Source organism: Carcharhinus amblyrhynchos, chromosome 21 (assembly GCF_965287045.1).
Source record: "Carcharhinus amblyrhynchos chromosome 21, sCarAmb.v2.hapA, whole genome shotgun sequence".
NCBI lineage: Eukaryota > Metazoa > Chordata > Chondrichthyes > Carcharhiniformes > Carcharhinidae > Carcharhinus > Carcharhinus amblyrhynchos.
Genome location: NC_137344.1, coordinates 49,116,220 through 49,135,796, shown reverse-complemented (window position 1 = coordinate 49,135,796; position 19,577 = coordinate 49,116,220). Strand labels below are relative to the sequence as shown.

The 19,577-nt window shown below is 43.5% G+C and overlaps 1 protein-coding gene across 2 annotated transcripts in view; it reads left to right on the top strand.

The window, feature by feature from the left end:
* The window catches only part of acox1 (acyl-CoA oxidase 1, palmitoyl), a 47,823-nt gene extending 35,289 nt beyond the window's left edge, over positions 1-12,534 (top strand). For both annotated transcript variants that reach the window (XM_080209125.1, XM_080209126.1), the window contains exons 9-14: positions 38-228; positions 1,090-1,266; positions 2,802-2,907; positions 4,387-4,530; positions 7,653-7,859; positions 9,095-12,534. In XM_080209125.1, the coding sequence (XP_080065251.1) occupies positions 38-228; positions 1,090-1,266; positions 2,802-2,907; positions 4,387-4,530; positions 7,653-7,859; positions 9,095-9,145 (876 nt within the window). In that variant the 3' untranslated portion in view covers positions 9,146-12,534. The remainder of the gene's footprint in view (positions 1-37; positions 229-1,089; positions 1,267-2,801; positions 2,908-4,386; positions 4,531-7,652; positions 7,860-9,094) is intronic.
* The last annotated feature ends 7,043 nt before the right edge of the window (positions 12,535-19,577 follow it).

The window sequence follows — 19,577 nt, the reverse complement described above, 5'->3', positions numbered from 1 at the left end:
ACTCCTGTGCTGACACTTGCTGTTTGTTTGATTCCAGCTCCATGCCTTGTCTGCTGGACTGAAAGCCTTCACCAGTTGGGTGGCCAGTGCCGGGATTGAGGAATGTCGAATGGCGTGTGGTGGCCATGGATACTCACGTTCCAGTGGCCTCCCGGATATCTATGTCACCTTCTCGCCCAGCTGCACGTACGAAGGAGAGAACACTGTGATGATGTTGCAGACAGCTAGGTAAGGAGCGGATTGGCTGCGGGACAATCAGACTCCATTCTTTGGTGTGTGATCTTTGAGGCTCGGCTAACCTCATGCCATTGGGCTCTTTTTCCCTCTTGCTGGGTATTCGCTGCCTGTACTTTTTTTTTTGAAGGTTACCAAATCCTGACCAACATTTAACCCTCAATTTATATCTAGAAGCAGATTTACTTGGTTTAATATCACATCGGTTTGGGAGCTTGCTTGCATAAATTGATGGCTAGATCTCTTAAATTACAACAGGAACACAATTTGGTAGCGCTTCATTGGCTGTTAAGCCCCTCGAGTTGTCCTAAAGTGTATGGTGCTAGACAAGTCTCCCTTTGTCCTGAGGATTATAGAAACTGTACAGACATACCACTGCTTCCCACTCACCAATGCCCCCCCCTCTTAGGCTGTTACGTTCTCACCCTGTCTCCAGGCCTGAGAGTGGTGGAGGTTGTACTGTCTGTTCTTATACCTCAAGTGCTGTCTAGGCCAGGGGTGTTGACCTGGAATCCTGAGGTTTGCATGTTACTCTATACCCCTGGCAATCAACCTACAACAACTCAGCAACTTCTGCTTATCTGATTTTGGTTTCTTGATTTGCCCTGTGTAAAAGGGCATTTTTCCTGCGCACAACAGCCCTGAATGAACTCAGGCTTGGCCCCGGGCTGATGTCTGGTGCCAAAGGTTTATAGGGCTACCGGGAAAGAGCAGGGGAATGGAATATTGGCACAGTCCCATGATAAAGTCTTTTATTCATTTCTGTTCTGCCCCTGTTTGTACAATTTTGACATATGTTGCATTTAATCCTGTTGACTGATGGCGATGGATTATCTGCTTCTGGCTGTGTTGCAGGTACCTAATCAAGAGTTATACCCAGGCCAAATCTGGTCAGAAGCTATCGGGCACAGTCTCGTACCTGAACGATCTGTGTAATCACATCCAGCCCCAGCAGCTGGCCAGTCGGCCAACAGTGATGAACATTAATGATATCAGCAGGCTGGTGGAAGCGTACCAACTGCGAGCAGCCAAGTGAGTGAACCAGGACAACCAGGCTGTATTTCCTGTTTTGTACTGTGCCATGTTTGACTTTCTTTGATCACCTGGTATAAGGACATTCGCTTCAGAGTCCTTTGGGATGGCCCGCTGCCCGGGGGCGGGGTGGGGGGAGGCGGCTGGTGGCCCTTGTTTTCTCACTGGAATATTTTAGACAGAGAAGATAGAGGAATGGAATCGGAGTTTGCTGAAATTGAGGGGCTTGGAGCACTGAGTGATGAAGGGGGATTGTAGGATGAGGCAACTAATTGTCCGATGTAATTCGGCAAGCGCTTTGAAAAAAATAATTCAATCTCTCCTGGCTGGTAAAATTCTCATGATGTGGAGATGCCGGCGTTGGACTGGGGTAAACACAGTAAGAAGCCTGACAACACCAGGTTGAAGTCCAACCGATTTATTTGATAGTAAACTCACAAGCTTTCGGGGTTAGTCCCTTCGTCAGGTGAATGGAGAGTTCTGGCCTCAGACAGAGCATATAAAGCACAGACAGTTTAGAGATTACTGATTAGAATGCGAACCTTTACAACTAACCTGCTGTTCAAGTCCTGAAGTGGCCGACAATGTGAGTGGAAAGAGCGCTGATCACAGGTTAGAGAGATGTGTACTGTCTCCAGACAGCACAGTGAGTGAGGTTTTGCAAACCCAGGCAAGTCATGGGGGTTACAGACAGTACGACATGAACCCAAGATCCCTGTTGAGACCATCCTCGTGTGCGGAACTTGGCTATCAGTCTCTGCTCAGCGACTCTGTGCTGTCGTGTGCCGTGAAGGCCGCCTTGGAGAACGTTTACCCGAAGGTCAGAGGCTGAATGCCTGTGACCACTGAAGTGTTCGCCAAGGACTTTAGGACTTGAACAGCAGGTTAGGTGTAAAGATTCGCATTCTAATCAGTAATCTGTGAACAGCCTGTGATTTATATGCTCTGTCTGAGGCCAGAACTCTCCATTCACCTGATCAAGGGTCAAACCCCCAAAGCTTGAGTTTACTATCAAATAAATCGGTTGGACTTAAACCTGGTGTTGTCAGACTTTTTACTGGTAAAATTCTCAACATGATACAGGAACTCGAGAAGGAGGGTGGGAACTTGAGTAGGCTGTTTAGCCTCTATTAGATCCTTACTCCACTTAATCACCTTTCTTCCATATTCTTTCCCCAACAAATATCGATCAATCTGTTTTAAAATTTTCAATGGACTCCCTGGCATCTACACTTTTCTGATAAGATAATTCTAGATTTTCACTACTGTATTAGAACATAGAAAGCCTACAGCACAAACAGGCCCTTCAGCCCACAAGTTGCACTGAACATGTCCCTACCTACTAGGCTTATCTGTAACCCTCTATCTTACTAAGTCCCATGTACTTATCCAAAAGTCTCTTAAAAGACCTTATCGAATCCGCCTCCTCCACCACCACCAGCAGCTGATTTCAGCTCTGACATTTATTCACACTCCCTGCTTTGTGTAATCTTTCTCTCCTTTCACTCATCCCACTCCCTGTGCTTCCATCCCAGCCTGGTTGAGGCAGCTGCACGGAATTATCGCTTGGAACTGGGACGGAGGAAGAACAAGGAGGAAGCCTGGAACAGCACCTCCATCGACCTGGTCAGAGCATCGGGGGTGAGTGTTTAGGAGATTGCTTTGCTCTCACTTGCAAGGTCGGTTTGCCTTTCCCTTTCCTCTCTTACCCACCTCTCCTTCCCCAATCCCTTCTTTCATTGTGAAGATTAATATCCCCATCTCCTGCCTTGTGCTGGATCATCCCTACTGGGTTGGTTTGAGTCAGGGTGCCTGTGTCTGGCACATTGTGAACAATGGCAGACCTTTTGTAGAATGCCAGTGTGAAGCAGCACTGATCCAATTACTGTAACTATACAGCAATCACTCTCTGAAGCCAAGAGGAATTGTAGGGTTATACTATTGGGCTCACCAGTTTGTTAGATTTAACGGGGCTTTGTAGTTAGATATAACAATAAATTGATGGTGTGCAATATTCGAAGCTTTGGAATCACTGGCATGATGTACAGTTATTAAATTTGCTGATGACACAAAGCGAAATAGAAAAGTAAATTGTGAAGAGGACTTGAGGCTACAAAGGGTATGTAGACAGGTTACTGTCAAATGGAGTATAACGTGAGCAAGTGTGAAATTTTCCATTTTGGCAGGAAGAATTAAAAATAACTTACCTAAATGGTGCAGAGGAATCTGGGTGTCTTACTGCGTAACTCACCAGAAAATTAGCATGGAAGTACAACAAGTAATTAGGAACACAAATTTTCATCATTGTGAGGGGGAAAAGAATAGAAGGTTATTCTGCAGTTGTACGGGGCATTGGTGAGACCACATCAGGATTATTGTGTACAGTACGGGTCTTTTGTAAGGAAATGTGTTAGAAGCAGTTCAGAGAAGGTTACTGGACTAATAGGAATGGGGAGATTGTCTTCTGAGGAAAGGTTGGAGAGGTTAGGTTTGGAGTTTAGAAGAGGAAGAGATGACTTTATCAAAACCTTTAAGATCCCGAGGGGTATTGACAGAGTGGATGTGGAGGGGCTGTTTCCTCTTGTTGGAGAATCTAGAAACAGGTCAAAATAATTTATCTTACTTAAGACAAATGAGGAGAAGTATCTTTTTTCAGTCAGTCATGAGTTTCTGGAACTCGTTCTCAAAGGCAGTGGAAGGAGTGTTGAATATTTTTAAGACAGAGCTAGATAACTTCTCGATTAACAAGGCAGTGAAAGGTTATTGGAAGTAGTCAGGAATATTGGGTTGAAGTTACAATCAGATTGGTCATGACCTTATTGAATGGCGGAGCAGTATTGAGGGCCAAGTGACCTACTTCTCCTAATGCATGTGTTTGTATATGTGAGGGGGAGGTGAATTGAGGCATATATTTAAATGCTTGGAGTTGAACAGGGAGGGACTGCCTTCTGGATACATTCCTATATATTGTGCAAGGGGAAGATTGTGTTATTACGGTCAAACAACCCCTCCCTCCTACATTCCTGTTTAACCTCAATGTGTGTGTTCTTTCTGTGTGTTTTCTTTCACCTGCATGTGTGTAAGTAATTGTGTGTATTCTCCTGCTCTCCCTTCTCTTAGGCTCACTGCCATTATGTGGTGGTGAAGTTGTTTGCGGCCAAGCTGTCTGAGATCACAGACACTGCGATCCATGATGTCCTTAGCACCCTGTGCCTGATGTACGCGCTTTACGGAATTAGCAAGAACTCCGGGGATTTCCTGCATGTGAGTGGAAGGTTAACCAAATCTGTGTAGATGTAGTGATCCTGGAGTCACTGTGGGACATTACGAGGGCTAGAATCATGTCTAGTCTGTAAGGTGTATTCAGCTTTGCTGCCTTTTGTACAATCCAATAGACAGAGGCTCAGATGTGTTGCAATGAGGATGAGTTCCAAAGTCTGCTTATCAAAATTTATTGAACATCTCCACAATTGCTCCAATTACCATAACTGTCTCTTATGCAATTGGTAATGTATTAAAAAGTGGATTTAATAGTATCTATAATGTTATCATTTCTCACAGCTTTCTCTGTCCATATTTAGAGTGGACAGAGACCTACGTAATTGTCACGCTGTGATTATACCTTCTCTCCAATGGTAGGTTTAACATGAGAAATAGAAGCAGGAGTAGGCCATTTGGGCCCTTCAGCCTGTTCTGTCATTCCGTATGATCATGACTGATCTGATCTCTGCCACACTCTCCTGCCTGCTTCCTGTGATGACTCCCTTTATAGGTCAAACGTCTGCCTACCACTGCACTGAATGTATTCAGTGACCCAACTTTCACAACTGTCTGAATAGAGAATTCCAAAGGTAAGTTTATTGTTGTCACAAGTAGGCTTACATTAACAGTGCAATGAAGTTACTGTGAAAATCCCCTAGTTGCCATACTTGGGCGTCGGTTCAGTTACACTGAGGGAGAATTTATCACGGCCAATGCACCTAACTGACACGTCTTTCAGACTGTGGGGAGAAACTGGAACACCCGGAGGAAACCCACACAAACACGGGGGGGATGTGAAAACTCTGCAGTGATCCAAACCTGGGAATCGAACATAAGAACATAAGAAATAGGAGCAGGAGTAGGCCAACTAGCCCTTCGAGCCTGCCCCGCCATTCAATAAGATCATGGCTGATCTGTCGTGGCTCAGTTCCACATTCCCGCCCTCTCCCCATAACCCTTAATTCCCTCTCTTATCAAAAACCCATCAACCCGCGTCTTAAAAATATTTAGCGAGGCAGCCTCCACCACTTCAACGGGCAGAGAATTCCAGAGATTCACCACCCTTTGAGTGAAGAAGTTCCTCCTCAACTCTGTTCTAAACCGCCCCCCCTTTATCTTGAGGCTGTGCCCCCTAGTCCTGCTATCCTTTCTGAGCGGGAAGAGTCTCTCCACCTCTATCCTATCCATCCCATTCATCATCATATACGTCTCAATGAGATCTCCCCTCATTCTTCTAAAACAACATTCTTCTAAAATCGAACCCGGGTCCCTGACAGTGTGGCAGCAGTGCTAACCACTGTGCCAAAACCTTGGAGTAAAGAAATTCCTTCTCACCTATAACTTAAATGGGCAATCTCTTATTCTGAAACTATATCCCCTACAACGGGAAACATCCTGCCACCTTCTACCTAATCGAGCTCCCTCAGATCTTACTTTTTTGAATAAGATCACCTCTCATTCTTCTACACTCCAATAAGTACAGATCCAATGTGCTCAACTTTTCATCTCCCGAAAACTCTGCCTGTACGTGAGTGAAAGCCAGAGTCCCCAACTCAATCTCTTAAGCTTATCATCTGCTGTGTTTATTGTTATTTGACACTTGATGTACCTTCGCGCAGTATATAAAATGAGAGAAAAGAACACATGACTTTAAAAACTAGACCAAACTGTATCTTTGTGCCTCAGTTCAATAATCCCTGTCCTCTAACCCCTACAACTCTTTATTTTGAAGATAGCAGATTGTCATGCTTTGTTACTCGGGTGTGTTGTAACCTGATTTATTAGCTTAAATCTGCCTTCCAATCTTCCCACTGTTTGGATGGCACCACTCCATACCTGTGGTCAGCTCACCTCCATTGCCCTGCAGTATATTTTTATTCTGTCACAGGATGTAGACTAGACCAGTACCTTTTTGCCCTCAGGAAAGAGGTGGTGATCTGCCTTTTTGAACCACTGCAGTCCATGTGGTGCAGGTACATCCACAGTGATGTTCCAGGATTTGGACCCAGCAATAGTGAAGGAACGGTGATTATATTTCCAAGTCAGCCTTGTGTGCGGACTGGAAGGGAACTTGCAGGTGGTGGTGTTCCCATGTGTCTGCTGCATTTGTCCTTCTAGGTGCTAGAGTTCACGAGTTTGGCTATCAAAGGAAGTTTGGTGAGTTGCTGCAGTGCATCTTGTAGAGGGTACACACTGCTGCTACTGTGCATTAATGGTGGAAAGAGTGGATGTTAAAGGTGGTGGATAGGGCACCTATCGAACAATTGAATTGCCCTGGATAATTTTCAGCACCTTCTGTGTTGTTGGAGCTGCACCCATCCAGGCAAATGGGGAGTATTCCATCACATTCCTAACTTGTGCCTTGTAGATGGTGGACAGTCTTTGAGGAGTCAGGAGATGGGTTACTCATTGAATCCATACAGTATAGGAGGAGACCATTCAGCCCATTTGAGCCTGCACCAACTGACAGAGTATCTTGCACAGTTCCTCTCTCTGCCCTATCCCTCTAACCCCATACATTTACCATGGCTAATCCTCCTAACCTACACATCATGGCACGCCTAAGGGGCAATTTTATTATGGCCAATCCATCTAACCTGCATATTCTTGGAGTGCCACACAGACACAGGGAGAATGTACAAACTGCACACTCATTCAGTGCAAGAATTGAACTCCAGGTCCTTGTTGCTGTGAGGCAGCAACGTGCCACTGTACTCGTCATAGAATCCCCAGCCTCTGATCTGTGTTGTAGCTCCAGTATTTATATGGCTAGTTCAGTTCAGTTTTTAGTGATAACTCCATTCTTAATAGTTGGAATTCGGCAATGGTAATATCATTGAATATCAAGTGAAGATGTTTAGATTGTCCAATTAAGTCTATTATCGTTTTAAGTTCCTTTTAAATTTAAGGTTGATGTGGATCTGTTGCTAACTCTTGAGATTGAGGAACAAATTGAAGATTATCACATTCTGTCTCAACGCAAACTCCAGGCTGGGACGTTAATGCATACACGGGAAGACATGGCTAATTGGTTGAGGAACCACAAGCTTTTGCCTGGACCATAGCTGAATTAGCCTGGGCTGTCTTGGTGTGCGATTTTTGTAACCTCCTGTTCTCTTCTGCAGGCTGGGATCCTCAGCGACCCGCAGATTTCCCAGGTTCACCAGCGTGTGAAGGAGCTGCTGGCTGTGATCCGACCCAATGCTGTCGCTCTCGTAGATGCCTTTGATTGCCCTGATGCTGTCCTGGCATCTGTGCTCGGGCGTTACGATGGGAATGTTTATGAACACATGTTTGAATGGGCGAAGAAATCACCTCTAAATAAAACCGAGGTAAGAGGGACCCACGGTTGACTGGTTAGGCGGGTTGGAAATTCACGGCTGTGCGGGGAGGGTTTGTGGATGTCACCTTTGGGACTTGGTCTAAATTTAACTCAGTCTGGAGGAATCACACTCATTGCTGGCTCTGAGGGTCCAGTATGAAATTAGTTTAGGTCAGTCCAGTTCTAATAGTGGGTAGGACCCCCGAGCAAAGGAAACAGGCAGTACGAATCCACAACTTGCTCGAGTGGGAAAACCTAATGAGCTGATGGGGGAGGCAGAAACTGTTGATTTGGACTCCTCTGAGCTGGGGAGTGAGTACACCAGAATGTCCAGCATTCAAACAGGCCACTCACCCTATCCTCTTTTCCTCCATGAACCATATATACCAATCCCATTTATCCCCCTTTTTAATATCACTCTTTCTTATCAACTTAACTCCAATGATAATTGGTGGCTGAGGTTTCCGCCTTGTGTGTGAAGACATATGTTCATGCCTCCCCCTTAATTCATTTTATCGCTCTCTCTCTCTCAAATGTGCTCTCACTACTTTCTGTGGTCAGTGGAAATGATTTGTCACTAACCCTTTAAAATAAAGAGAGCTTTACTTGGCACCCAGCCATCCTGTACCTGACACAAATGCAGACACGTTTTATCCCTTGCACCAATGATCAGAATGAAGAATAGCTCCCATGGAATTTAACGGTTCCATTTCTTTACTGCTGTGTTATAGAAATCTTGATGTTTCTGACCTGTTGTTTCACACAGGTGTGATTATCAGCTGCACTTTGACATTATGGCTCAATGCTGACAGTTTGTGTAAACTGTAATTTACTGCTGAGAAAGCATTGGACAGCACGGCAGCACAGTGGTTAGCACTGTGCCTCTCAGCGCCAGGGACCCAGGTTCAACTCCCGGCTTGGGTCACTGTCTGTGCAGCGTCTGCATGTTCTCCCCGTGTCTGCGTGGGTTTCCTCCCACAGTCCGAAAGACGTGCTGGTCGGGTGCATCGGCCTTGCTAAATTCACCCTTGGTGTACCCAAACAGGCACCGGGGTGTGGCGACTAGGGGATTGCCCCAGTAACTTCATTAGTGTTTAATGTAAGCTTACTTGTGACGCTAATAAATAAACTTTAACTTGATCATAATTAGTGAGAATTAATCAGTGGCTGTGTGCATCATGAAGGTTGATCATTGTTGGAGGTTGTTAGGTTACTGAGGATTGATTATTTTTCTCCCATTCCTAGGTTCACAAGTCCTTTCACAAGTATCTAAAGCCTCTGCAATCCAAACTGTGAAGCTGTGCTGATTGTTGGCTGTCCAGGAAATTGAACCAAGCTGCAGATCAGACTCTAAACCTTTAATTTTAATCTTGAGCCTCTTGACTCCTCAGTCTCGGTTCTTGAATGTTGGTCCGACTGGAATTGTATCCCTTTCTTTTTACAGTCTCCAGGTCAGGAGTTTTACTGCGATTATGATGATTTTCATGTCCTCTCCCTTGTACTGTGCTCTTGTGTAATCGGACTTCAGAATTGTGAATGTTATATTTACCGTTTCCCCTACCTTGTGGGGTTGCACCAGCCGTAACACAGCAGAGCATGGCAGCAATTTCCTTAGGTTTCCATTCCTAACTAGAGTTTCTAGGGCAACATTCCACTTCCCCTTTCGCCATCAATGCTCTCCTTTCCTCAGAGTTTTGCAGCAGGTCAGGTAGTGATGGCAACCAGAAAATCGAAGAAAACTTAATTCTTTCCCCTACGTGGCACTTTTTTTGCTTTTAATATTTGCACTTTTTTGCACACTGGTCATGACTAGTTGTTCTCCAGCTGTGGGTGTGGTCACTGTACATTAGTGAGTCAGAGGGACAAAAGTCAGCGTCAATTGGGAAGCAAAAACATTCAAGGTCAAACTCCTATGAGAGGCTGGGGAGAGATCAGGAACTGCTCTGTAGATGGACTTCAGGTCCCCTTTCAGGAATGGGGAATAATGATAGTTTCTAACCTGGGGGAGGTTTTTCTTCTAGCTGCTCGATTTGAACGATCATTTCCCCTACGTGAGTGTAGCATTTTGCTATGTTGCTGATTTATCACAGCAAAATCCGTGTGAGCCTGTATCAGAAGGTATTCCCGTGCTCTTTTATTTGCCCCTTTTTTTTTTCAGTGGAGTTAACATTCGTTTTCCAAGTCTTCTGGAATTAAAAGTTCCACCGTACATTGCACACTTGGAATGAATACAGCTTTTTCAGTACACCAGTGCCCCCTCTCGGTAGGAAGGTAAACCTACAGCAGGCAGTCTTTTGCTGCAGTTACTGTGGCATCTCTAACTTGGCATAAACTGAAATAGTAAGGCAAAAGTACTGCTGATACTGGAATCTGAAACCAGCTCTGACAAAGGCTCAACGTTGGCCCTCTTCTCACTCCGCAGATGCTGTCAGACCTGATGAGTTTCCCCAGCATTTGCTGTTTTTGTTTGAAATAGTAAAGCAACTAAAGTTTTTAAAAATGCTTTTTTTAAAAAACGCAGCAAACATTTTGAATAGACATTTTATTCGTGGTCCTAAATAACCAGTATTGGAAAAAACACAGGAGAAACCATAAACATTTTATTATTTAATAAGCTACTGGTGACCTTCAATGCATCAAGTCCTTTTAAACCTTAAAACACAGGACAGCATACTTTAAAATCCATGTAGATCTACGACAATCATGTACCTGACTCTAGAAATTTTGGATGTCCTATCTTTTAAGTGTGTCATTAAGGACAGGTTTCCACTGTACAGGTACTGCAGATGGCAACACTTTCATTTTGTCGGCTTCCACACAAGTTCTTAATGATGTTGCGGCTGATTAGATGCTGATCACAATCTCAGCTGGTTCCTCAAGATTGTTGGACCAGTGAACATTGTGGAAATAATGTAAAAATGGAACAGCATACGCAAGTTCCTCAGGTGTCTGTAAGTTATCAGTACGGTGTTATAAACTTCTTAGAGTCCAATAACTTTTTTTAAAAAGGGATTTAAACTTCCAGTTACTAGCTGAAAGAAAGACATTCAAAACTTTTTTACTGTAACAAATGACTCAAAATACTATTGACCAGTTGTAGGCAGTTTATGCTTTAAACCACGGCCCAACAATCTTGAGGAACCAGCTGAGATCATGATCAGCATCTAATCAGCTGCAGTTTATACTTTAAACCACAGAAAATAACATCCCCCTTTTATACTTTAACTGTGTGTATGTGGGCTGGATATAATGTAGCAAACAGTCCACAGTTGTGCCCAACATCTAACGGGTTCCTGTTTCACCGAGTAGTAACTTGAAGTGACTGTTTCCAGGCACCTTCCTCAGTTTTCAGAGAGTTTCTTAGCTCCGTCACTAGCAGTAGAGCCTGCTCTGATGATTCCTCTTGCCACTAACCCATTCCCAAATCCCCTGGAATCCTCGGAAAGCTGCATTTGATTAGAGACGACACCTGGCTGTGGTAGCTCGCATTGCCGAGCAGCCCTTCTATGTGGTCGGCAGACAGAACTCTTGTCTGAGATTCTTAACTTGTAGGGAAGCCAGTAACCTGAGCTCAAAAAATGACTTCCCTTGCCCTCCCCAAGGCAATGTGAAATACATTATAGCTGGTACCTGGATTCAGTGCTAATGAGGAGCCCAATTCCCTTTTCATCTTCAAAACCAAGGGTAGTTGTCAGCACAGCTGTTTGCAACCTAGTACCCTCAATACCCTTCTGGGACTTTGGGAGACTGAGTCAACTCACTGCTGCCATCGTCCCCAAGAGTAAATACCTCTCGCCGTTGTAGTCGAACAATCAAAGCAGACCTTTGCTCCCTTAATCAAACCACCCAGTCTGACTGTCAGTCAGACTTCAGAATAGGTCACGTGGTCTCCTTCATTTATCTTAAGTTTAAAGATACAGCCCTGAAACATCATTATCTTTTAAACCTCAATTGTAATAATAGGTGTATCTATTTTTAACCCCATTAACATGAAGATTATTTTTGAATAACTTAGTCTCCAGGGTAGTCTCATTATCGACAAATTTAGAAATATGCCCCAGTTTATGTTGTGCCTGTCACTTATTCCTGTGCACTTCACTATGCAGCAGATACAACTTTTTGGAGCAGTTTCAGATACTTGTGCTAAATTTTTGCCTACTATTAATTCTGTGGATTGTGCTGTCATTAAGTAATCCAGAACGCAGTCCTGTTCTCTCTGTCTGTGGCAATGTTGGTCACTGTCTGACTATTTTGGATTGTTCTGTATCCTAATCTGCATTGTTGCTGAATGTGACTCGGATTTTGATTGGTCTGGGACCTGATGTTATTGGGGAATGAACTCGAACAAGATGTTTAATTCGTCAGACTCCTCGGGTTGTGGGTGAAGTAAAATTGTAAGTGTTTGTTTGCTGTGGGAGATTTTACTGTAACTTTCTGCTCACACTTAACACTTGTTTAATGATGGAATGATAATCCTGTCTCATGTTAATGCATTAAGATTAATCCATAGAATATCTATAGTGCAGGAAGAGATCGTTTGACCCATCGAGTCTGCACCGGCTCTTTGAAGAGCATCCTGCCCTAACCCTATAATCCAACGCATTTACCATGGCCAATCCATCTAACCTACACATCTTTGAACACTAAGGGGCAATTCAGCATGGCCAATCCATCTAACCTGCACATCTTTGCACTCATTTAAAATTGTAGTTTGATTTCTATTGTGTTGAATAGTTCATGATACTTCTAATCGATTGGCGTTTTTACAGACAGGGTTAGGCTGCAGGACCTGGCACTGTGGGCTGGGCAGGGCTCCACTTGTGCTGTTTATGGTAGATTCGGAGCAGCTTCGCTTACTGTTGTGATCTTTCATCCAGTGCTGTCTCCTAAAACCTCCACGTGCTCCATTAATGATCCCAACATTTTTTTTAAGTAACGCTGTTTTTAAACTGGTTTTGTTTTCATGCTAAACTGGAAGTACCAAATGTTGGGTTGAACGAATAGCCTCGGTCCTTGTCTGTGCATCTCGCTCAAGTTCTCCCTGACCCAGTTTCCACGCTAAAGTGTGAATAATCAGCGTAAATCATCAACAGTTCAGGAGGGAAAGCGAAATGGGGTTTAATAATAGGAATTATTTTTTAGCCACAGGCTAGCAGGGTTTGCACATTCAGACTACGGACACTGTGGGGGAGGCGGTGCTTGGGAACAGGGAGGAGGAGCTAGTGATACCAGGCAAAACAAGCCTGGTCCAGCACAAAGTGAAGAAGTTAGCGGCTCTGATTTTAAGGGTTTTGCCCCTACGATGGAGGAGCAGGTGGATACGAACTGTTCTGGGTGACCCCAAGTCTGAGTGCTGCTCAGACCACGAGTCAAATCATCATCACGAGTCTACCTGTACAGATGCTGGTATTGGGAATAATTTTCTTGTTTTTAAATATATGATCCTAAGGATTAAAACTGCATGAGTGTTTCAACTAGGAATTTCCTCGGATCTCTGGCAAGGAAATGATGATCCTCCTTGACGCTGTCCAGATTTTATCAATGTAACTGGTGCCGCACTTTATGTGCCACTAGATATTGTGAAATATTAATATATGTATGATTAATAAAATAACATGATAACGTGCATATGTGAGATAAATGAATTATTTGCAAAAAAAAGTTGGGGTTTCTGTGGAGCGCCTTAAGCTGTTTTAAAACATTGAGTTTTAGACAGAGCAGAGAAATGTTATACTGGTAAGTTTGGAATTCAGTGAAGATTTGAGTTAGAGAAAGGACTGAAAACTGAACTGATTTTGGACAAGGAGAAACTTGAGGTGGTGATCCCTGCGTGATGTCTTGCGATGTAAATGTAAGAAGACTATTTATTTGCCTTGGGTTTTGACCACTAATTGATATAAGATTAAAGCTACACCCCTGTCAACAACAGAAGAAACTGACCTCCCAACAAAAGCCGTTGATTAACTCATTTTTTTTGCATCTGGAGAAGAAACAAAAGATGAGAGGAAATAGTTTCTGCACATTTGGAAAGGCAGGTGAGTATAGTCCATAATTTTCCTTGATTTCTCAGTAGATGCAAGGGCTATTTTATATAGAATAAGTTCAGTAGATCAGCCTATTGTTAAAGTGACTCACAGGTGAGAAGAAATTGAGAGGGTGACAGGTTGCACAGGAAAGCAAGTCTGTAATGTGGAGTCATTTCCACTGCTGTCAGACTGCACTTTTTCAGTTGGGAGTAATTTCACTGAAAATTTAGAGTGATCAGTGAAATCCAGGGATAATTTTATTCGGACGTAAGGGGCAATAAGAGAATGATGGATTTACCTCCCAAATTATATTGACCATAGTCTTCAGTGGAGCATGGAATGGGTGGAGTGTTTTAAGAGTACAGATCAGAAACTCCAAGGTATCTTATGAAGTTAGACTCCAACTATTTGCTATTTTGGCATTAATGTGAGGATATGAGGTTTCACTCCAGATGTAATTCTGCTGACAAACTGGGAAGCTTTTATCAAAACAGACTTTATTTAACAACACACTTAACTATAAAAGTTGAAATAGCTTAATATTTACCAATTGAACAATGCTTAAATTTGATACAGTACAATTCTTAACTGCTCTGGATTGCAATTCAAGCAATATTCCTCCACAGAGTTAGAAACCAGTTAGCAGTCACATGCTTGCACTCAGGTTGCTAGTCCTTGAGCTCTCAGATCATTGCTGAGGAGAGACATTTTGCTCCTTCAAAACCAGGTAAGAACCTGACTGTTTTGAAAATGAAAGAGAAACTGTATCATCTTGCAAGGTTAGCTCCTCCCATTAGCACACAGTCCGTGTCAATCAACCCAACCAAAACTCTATTCTGAAACCCCAAAGGAAACCTAAGCAAACATAAATGAATTAACTCTCTTTAGACAAACACACCATTAGTTAAAATAAATCATCCTGCAGTCTCAGTATGGAGCTGCATCTTTTTTCAGACAAATTGACTCCTTGAAACAAGACACTGCTTCTTAGAAGAAACATGATATAAATATATATCTTAAAAATATAATGGCAAGTGTAAATTCAGTTGTACTTGATCCCATCAGTGTAATAACATGAAATTGCACTCACGCAAGGGTTTCTGTCTGGGGATACTATTATCCCTGTCGTCTGAGGGAGAAGATTGTAAAACCAAAGCAATTTCTTACACGTTTGCTGGGCTTTATATTTCTATCAAAGAGGCTTAATAGGCCTTTACTCACTACGTGTTTTTAAATATTCTGCCAGTATTTCCAATGACTGCTTTGTAGTAAATAGAAATATTTTGAAGTACCTCATAGGCAGTGACTTATGCGGGTGATATTGCTATCATGTTTACACACTGAAAGGAACCTGTAATGAAACAACTGGGCAGTTAGTTTGTTTTGGAAGTTGTGCTCTTGAGAGAGGTGTGTTGTCCATGGCCCTGGGTGGGGGGGGCTCTGACTGCATGGCTTTGGTTCCGAGGGATCTTCAATAACAAAGAACAACACAGCCCGGGAAACAGGCCCTTCAGCCCAACGAGCCCGTGCCGCCATTTTAACATTGTGAGTTCCCTCTTCCACCCATGACCCTTGTCTACGCTTACGGCTCTCCACATTGGAAACCAGATTGACAGGAGACTAATTTAGGGACAATTTGTTACACCAAATCAGCCTAAGAGCACATCTTTAGGGTGTGGAAGGAAACTGGAGCACCCGGAGAAAACCCACGCAAGCACGGGGAGAATGCGCAAACTCCCACAGATACTGGCCCAAATCCACGTGTCTGCACCGCAATCAGTGATAGTCACTGAGCTGTTGTATTGCCCATCAGCTGGTCCGGTTTAAGCGTACACTAATGACGTGAAGCACTAGGCTACTCTCAAAACATCCAAGAGCAGCCCTCGCACGACCCACCGCGTGTATGCCCCTCGTTGGACAAATAGCTTATCCAACAGACTTCTGAATAATTCTGACTGAGCAAAGATAGAAAATATTTGCCCTTCCTGACATTCTAAAGTACTTCAGAGCCAACACTTGTAGTCACGGTTGTGATATTGAAAATAATACAACAAACTGATTCACAGTGAGCTCTAATAGGGAACTTGAGCTGGGTTTAGACCTTTGAGACAGGTTAGTTTTGCTTACTGATGATTACAAAGTGTTGCAATAGTAATCCTGCTCAGTACGAGAGGAACCGTAGGTTTGGATATTTGGTGTATGTGCTTGGCAGAGGAGTCAATAGTGCAAAATTACCATCTGTGGGATTATGACTGATCGCCTGTAAGTCAAAATCCAGCCTAAAAGTTACTGGTGATAACGCCGCTGATTTGAAATAATGCCACAATCTTTTATGTGCATCAGAGAGGTCAATTTAATGTCTGACTGAAATGGCAAGAGCAGGGGAGTTATAAAGAGCACAGAGGAAAGGGAAAAGCTCAGTGTGTGAGGCGAGGAATAGGTGCTAGCAGGAGTAGGTAGTTTCCAGTCGGAGCTCAAACTGGGAAAGAAAATTTGAGGTGGAACATCACAGCGGGGAGGCAGGTAGGTGACTGGCTGGTGAGTATTTCTGATCTAAGCTAGAGTATTAAGAGGTGCATCAACATTTTTATAAACTAGGGTTTATTACTAATAAGGTGTATTAAGTATTAGTCATGTTTATCAATAAGGTTTATTAATAGTTTAATGCTGACAAAGGTTTGTTCACAATAATTAAATTTATTACTAGTAGAAAGCTTATTAACTGAGAAACAGCACGGCTGTTCCAACCTTGAGAGTGCACATGTGCACTGTGGGAACTTCAGGCCATTTCTCATGTTGTGGATAACTATTTTTGCAGGAATTGTCAATTGCAGCAGCTCATCACTGCTGTGCATCTGTGACGGCGAGAGCTATGTAGATAAAATCCCTACAGTGCAGAAATAGTCCATTCGGCCCATCGTGTCTGTGCTGACACTCTTTACAAATTTACTATTTGTTTTTTTAATGTGGTCACCCTACAGCTTATCGACGTAAAGGGAGACAGGAAATAGATGACTACTAGACAGTCGAAAAGTTTTTAAAAGTTTTATTTATTAGCCGCAAGTAAGGTTTACATTAACACTGCAATGAAGTTACTGTGAAATTCCCAGTTGTCACATCCCAGCACCTGTTCGGGTCAACGCACCTCACCAGCATGTCTTTCAGTCTGTGGGAGGAAACCAGAGCACCCGGAGGAAACCCATGCAGACATGGGGAGAAAGTGCAAACTGCACACAGACAGTGACCCAAGCCAGGAATCGAGCCCAGGTCCCTGGCACTGTGAGGCAGCAGTGCTAACCACTGTGCTACCATGCCACACTGAGAAATAGATGCTTTGATCAGGAGTCTCCTCAGTGCATTCCACCCTCCAAGCTGTATTCGGTTCTGAATATAATGAGAATGATCGATTGTTCATCTGGGGAGTGCAGCCAGAGCTAAACCTATAGTACTGTGGATGGCTCAGATGTGCAGTGGGATACAAGGAAGACTGGAAGAAGGGTAGAAGAGCTCTGACTGGAATGGTGTTGGGTCATTCTATACTTAGCAAAGCAGACAGATATTTTTGCAGCTACTATTATGGTTCAAGTCAGAAACTCTGGTGTTTTATGAATCCTGCCTGCATCATAAGTTTTGCATCTTAAACTTGGCTAGGATAAACCTGATATGGTTCACCTCAGGTATGATTCAAATTACCCACTAGGGAGTTTTTATTAAACAAAGTTTTTATTTAAGAATATAGTTAACATGTACAGAAAGAAAATAGCAATAATTTCTATTACAAACAGAAACAAAACAACCACAGTAATATATAATCCTTAACAAATATATTGAAGATGTTCCAATGAAAACTCTCTTCACAGGTTTAACACAGCAAAGACTAATATTCAAGTGATACTGCAACAGAGTCCTTTGGATGAATGCTAGAGTTCTGTTGATAGGCTCAGAATAGTTTGAAATCAGAACAGCTTCACAGACCAGGGAGACACTCTGGTCAAGTCACCAACAGCAGACTTTCTACTCCAGGAAGGTTTTCCACTAAGATTGAACAAATTAGGGCTGTTTTCCCTTGAAAGACGGTGACTGAGGGGGGATCTAATAGAGGTATATAAGATTATGAAGGGTATAGATAGAGTAAACAGAGGTAAGCTATTTCCTATGTTAGAGACACACAGGACGAGGGGCCATGGGCTTAAGGTGAGGGGGGAGAGGTATAACACAGATATTAGAGGGAGGTTTTTCACACAGAGGGTAGTGGGGGTATGGAATGCTCTGCCAAGTAAGGTGGTGGAGGTAAGCATGCTGGAGTTGTTTAAGAGTAACTTAGACAGGCACATGACTGGGTTGGAGATGGGTGGATATAGGAGATTGTTTTAAATAAGGTTCATTAGCATTGGGGCGTCCCTGGTAAGGTAAATGGATATGGTATGATAATGTTTTTTCTCCTTTCATTCACAGGTTTTAAGTCGGTCCGCCTTGTTGTCCAACGAGGGGCACACATGCGATGAGTCGTACTTGGGCTGTTCGAGATTGGCCTAGTGCTTCATGTCGTTAGTGTGTGCTTAAACTGGACCAGATGCTGGGCAAGACGACAGCTCAGTGACTATCACTGTTTGCTGTGCAGACACATGGATTTGGGAGTTTGCGCATTCTCCCCGTGCTTGCGTGGGTTTTCTCCGGGTGCTCCGGTTTCCTCCCACACCCCAAAGATGTGCTATTAGGCTGATTGGCAGTAATAAATTGTCCCTAAATTAGTTTCCTTCAATGTGGAATGCCATAAAACAATAGATAAGGGTCATGGGTGGAGGGGGGGGACTGGTAGTGTTAAAATGGCGGCGCGGGCTCGTTGGGCCGAAGGGCCTGTTTCCCGGGCTGTTTTTGTTCTTTTAAGCAGCAGAATTTCTCAAACCAAGAGGAGAGAGAGAGACTTTTTTTTCCAGCTTGATGTCCCTTCTAAAAAAAAATCAAAACCTGCAGCTCAGAACTGAAAATGAAAGCACTCCTGTCACTTGACCTGCAAACATTCATCCTCCTGATAATGCAGGGTCACAAGGCTAATTCCCAAAGTACAAATAAACAACCTCTTTAAAACCACTAAGGAGCAATAAATGGGCCACCTAGACAACCTGGTGTCACAATGAGAGCGACAGAGAATATGATTTTTAAAAAACTCTGAAAGGTACACTAATATCACACCACATACATGAGTCCAGGTTGATTTGTTGTCTCCCTGGTGACAGGATCATGTGATGTCACAGCAGCTGCAGAACATCTGGAGGGGTGGGGGTGAAACAGCTAGAGGTCATGGGTCCACGTTGGTATGAAAGATACAGGGAGGAAGGAATTGGGAAAGACATTAACAAACAGGACCTCAAAGGTGGTAATCTCCAGATTACTCACACACTAGTGAGCATTGGAACAGACGAATGCACAGCTGAAGAGATGGTACGGAAGGGAGGTTTTAGATTCACGGGGCATCAGGACTGATTCGGGGAGGTGGGACAGTTTTTATATCAACAGGGCCAGCACTGGAATGAAAATAATGGAGGGACCAGGACTTCTGAGGTGCATTCAGGGGAACCTTTTTGGCCAGTCCAACAAGAGAGGGTGTGATTCTAGTCTTTGTTTGAGGAAATGAAGCTGAGTGGATGGAAGGGGAAGCAGTGGGCGATAGTGATCATAGTTCGGTTTCAACGTAATCATGG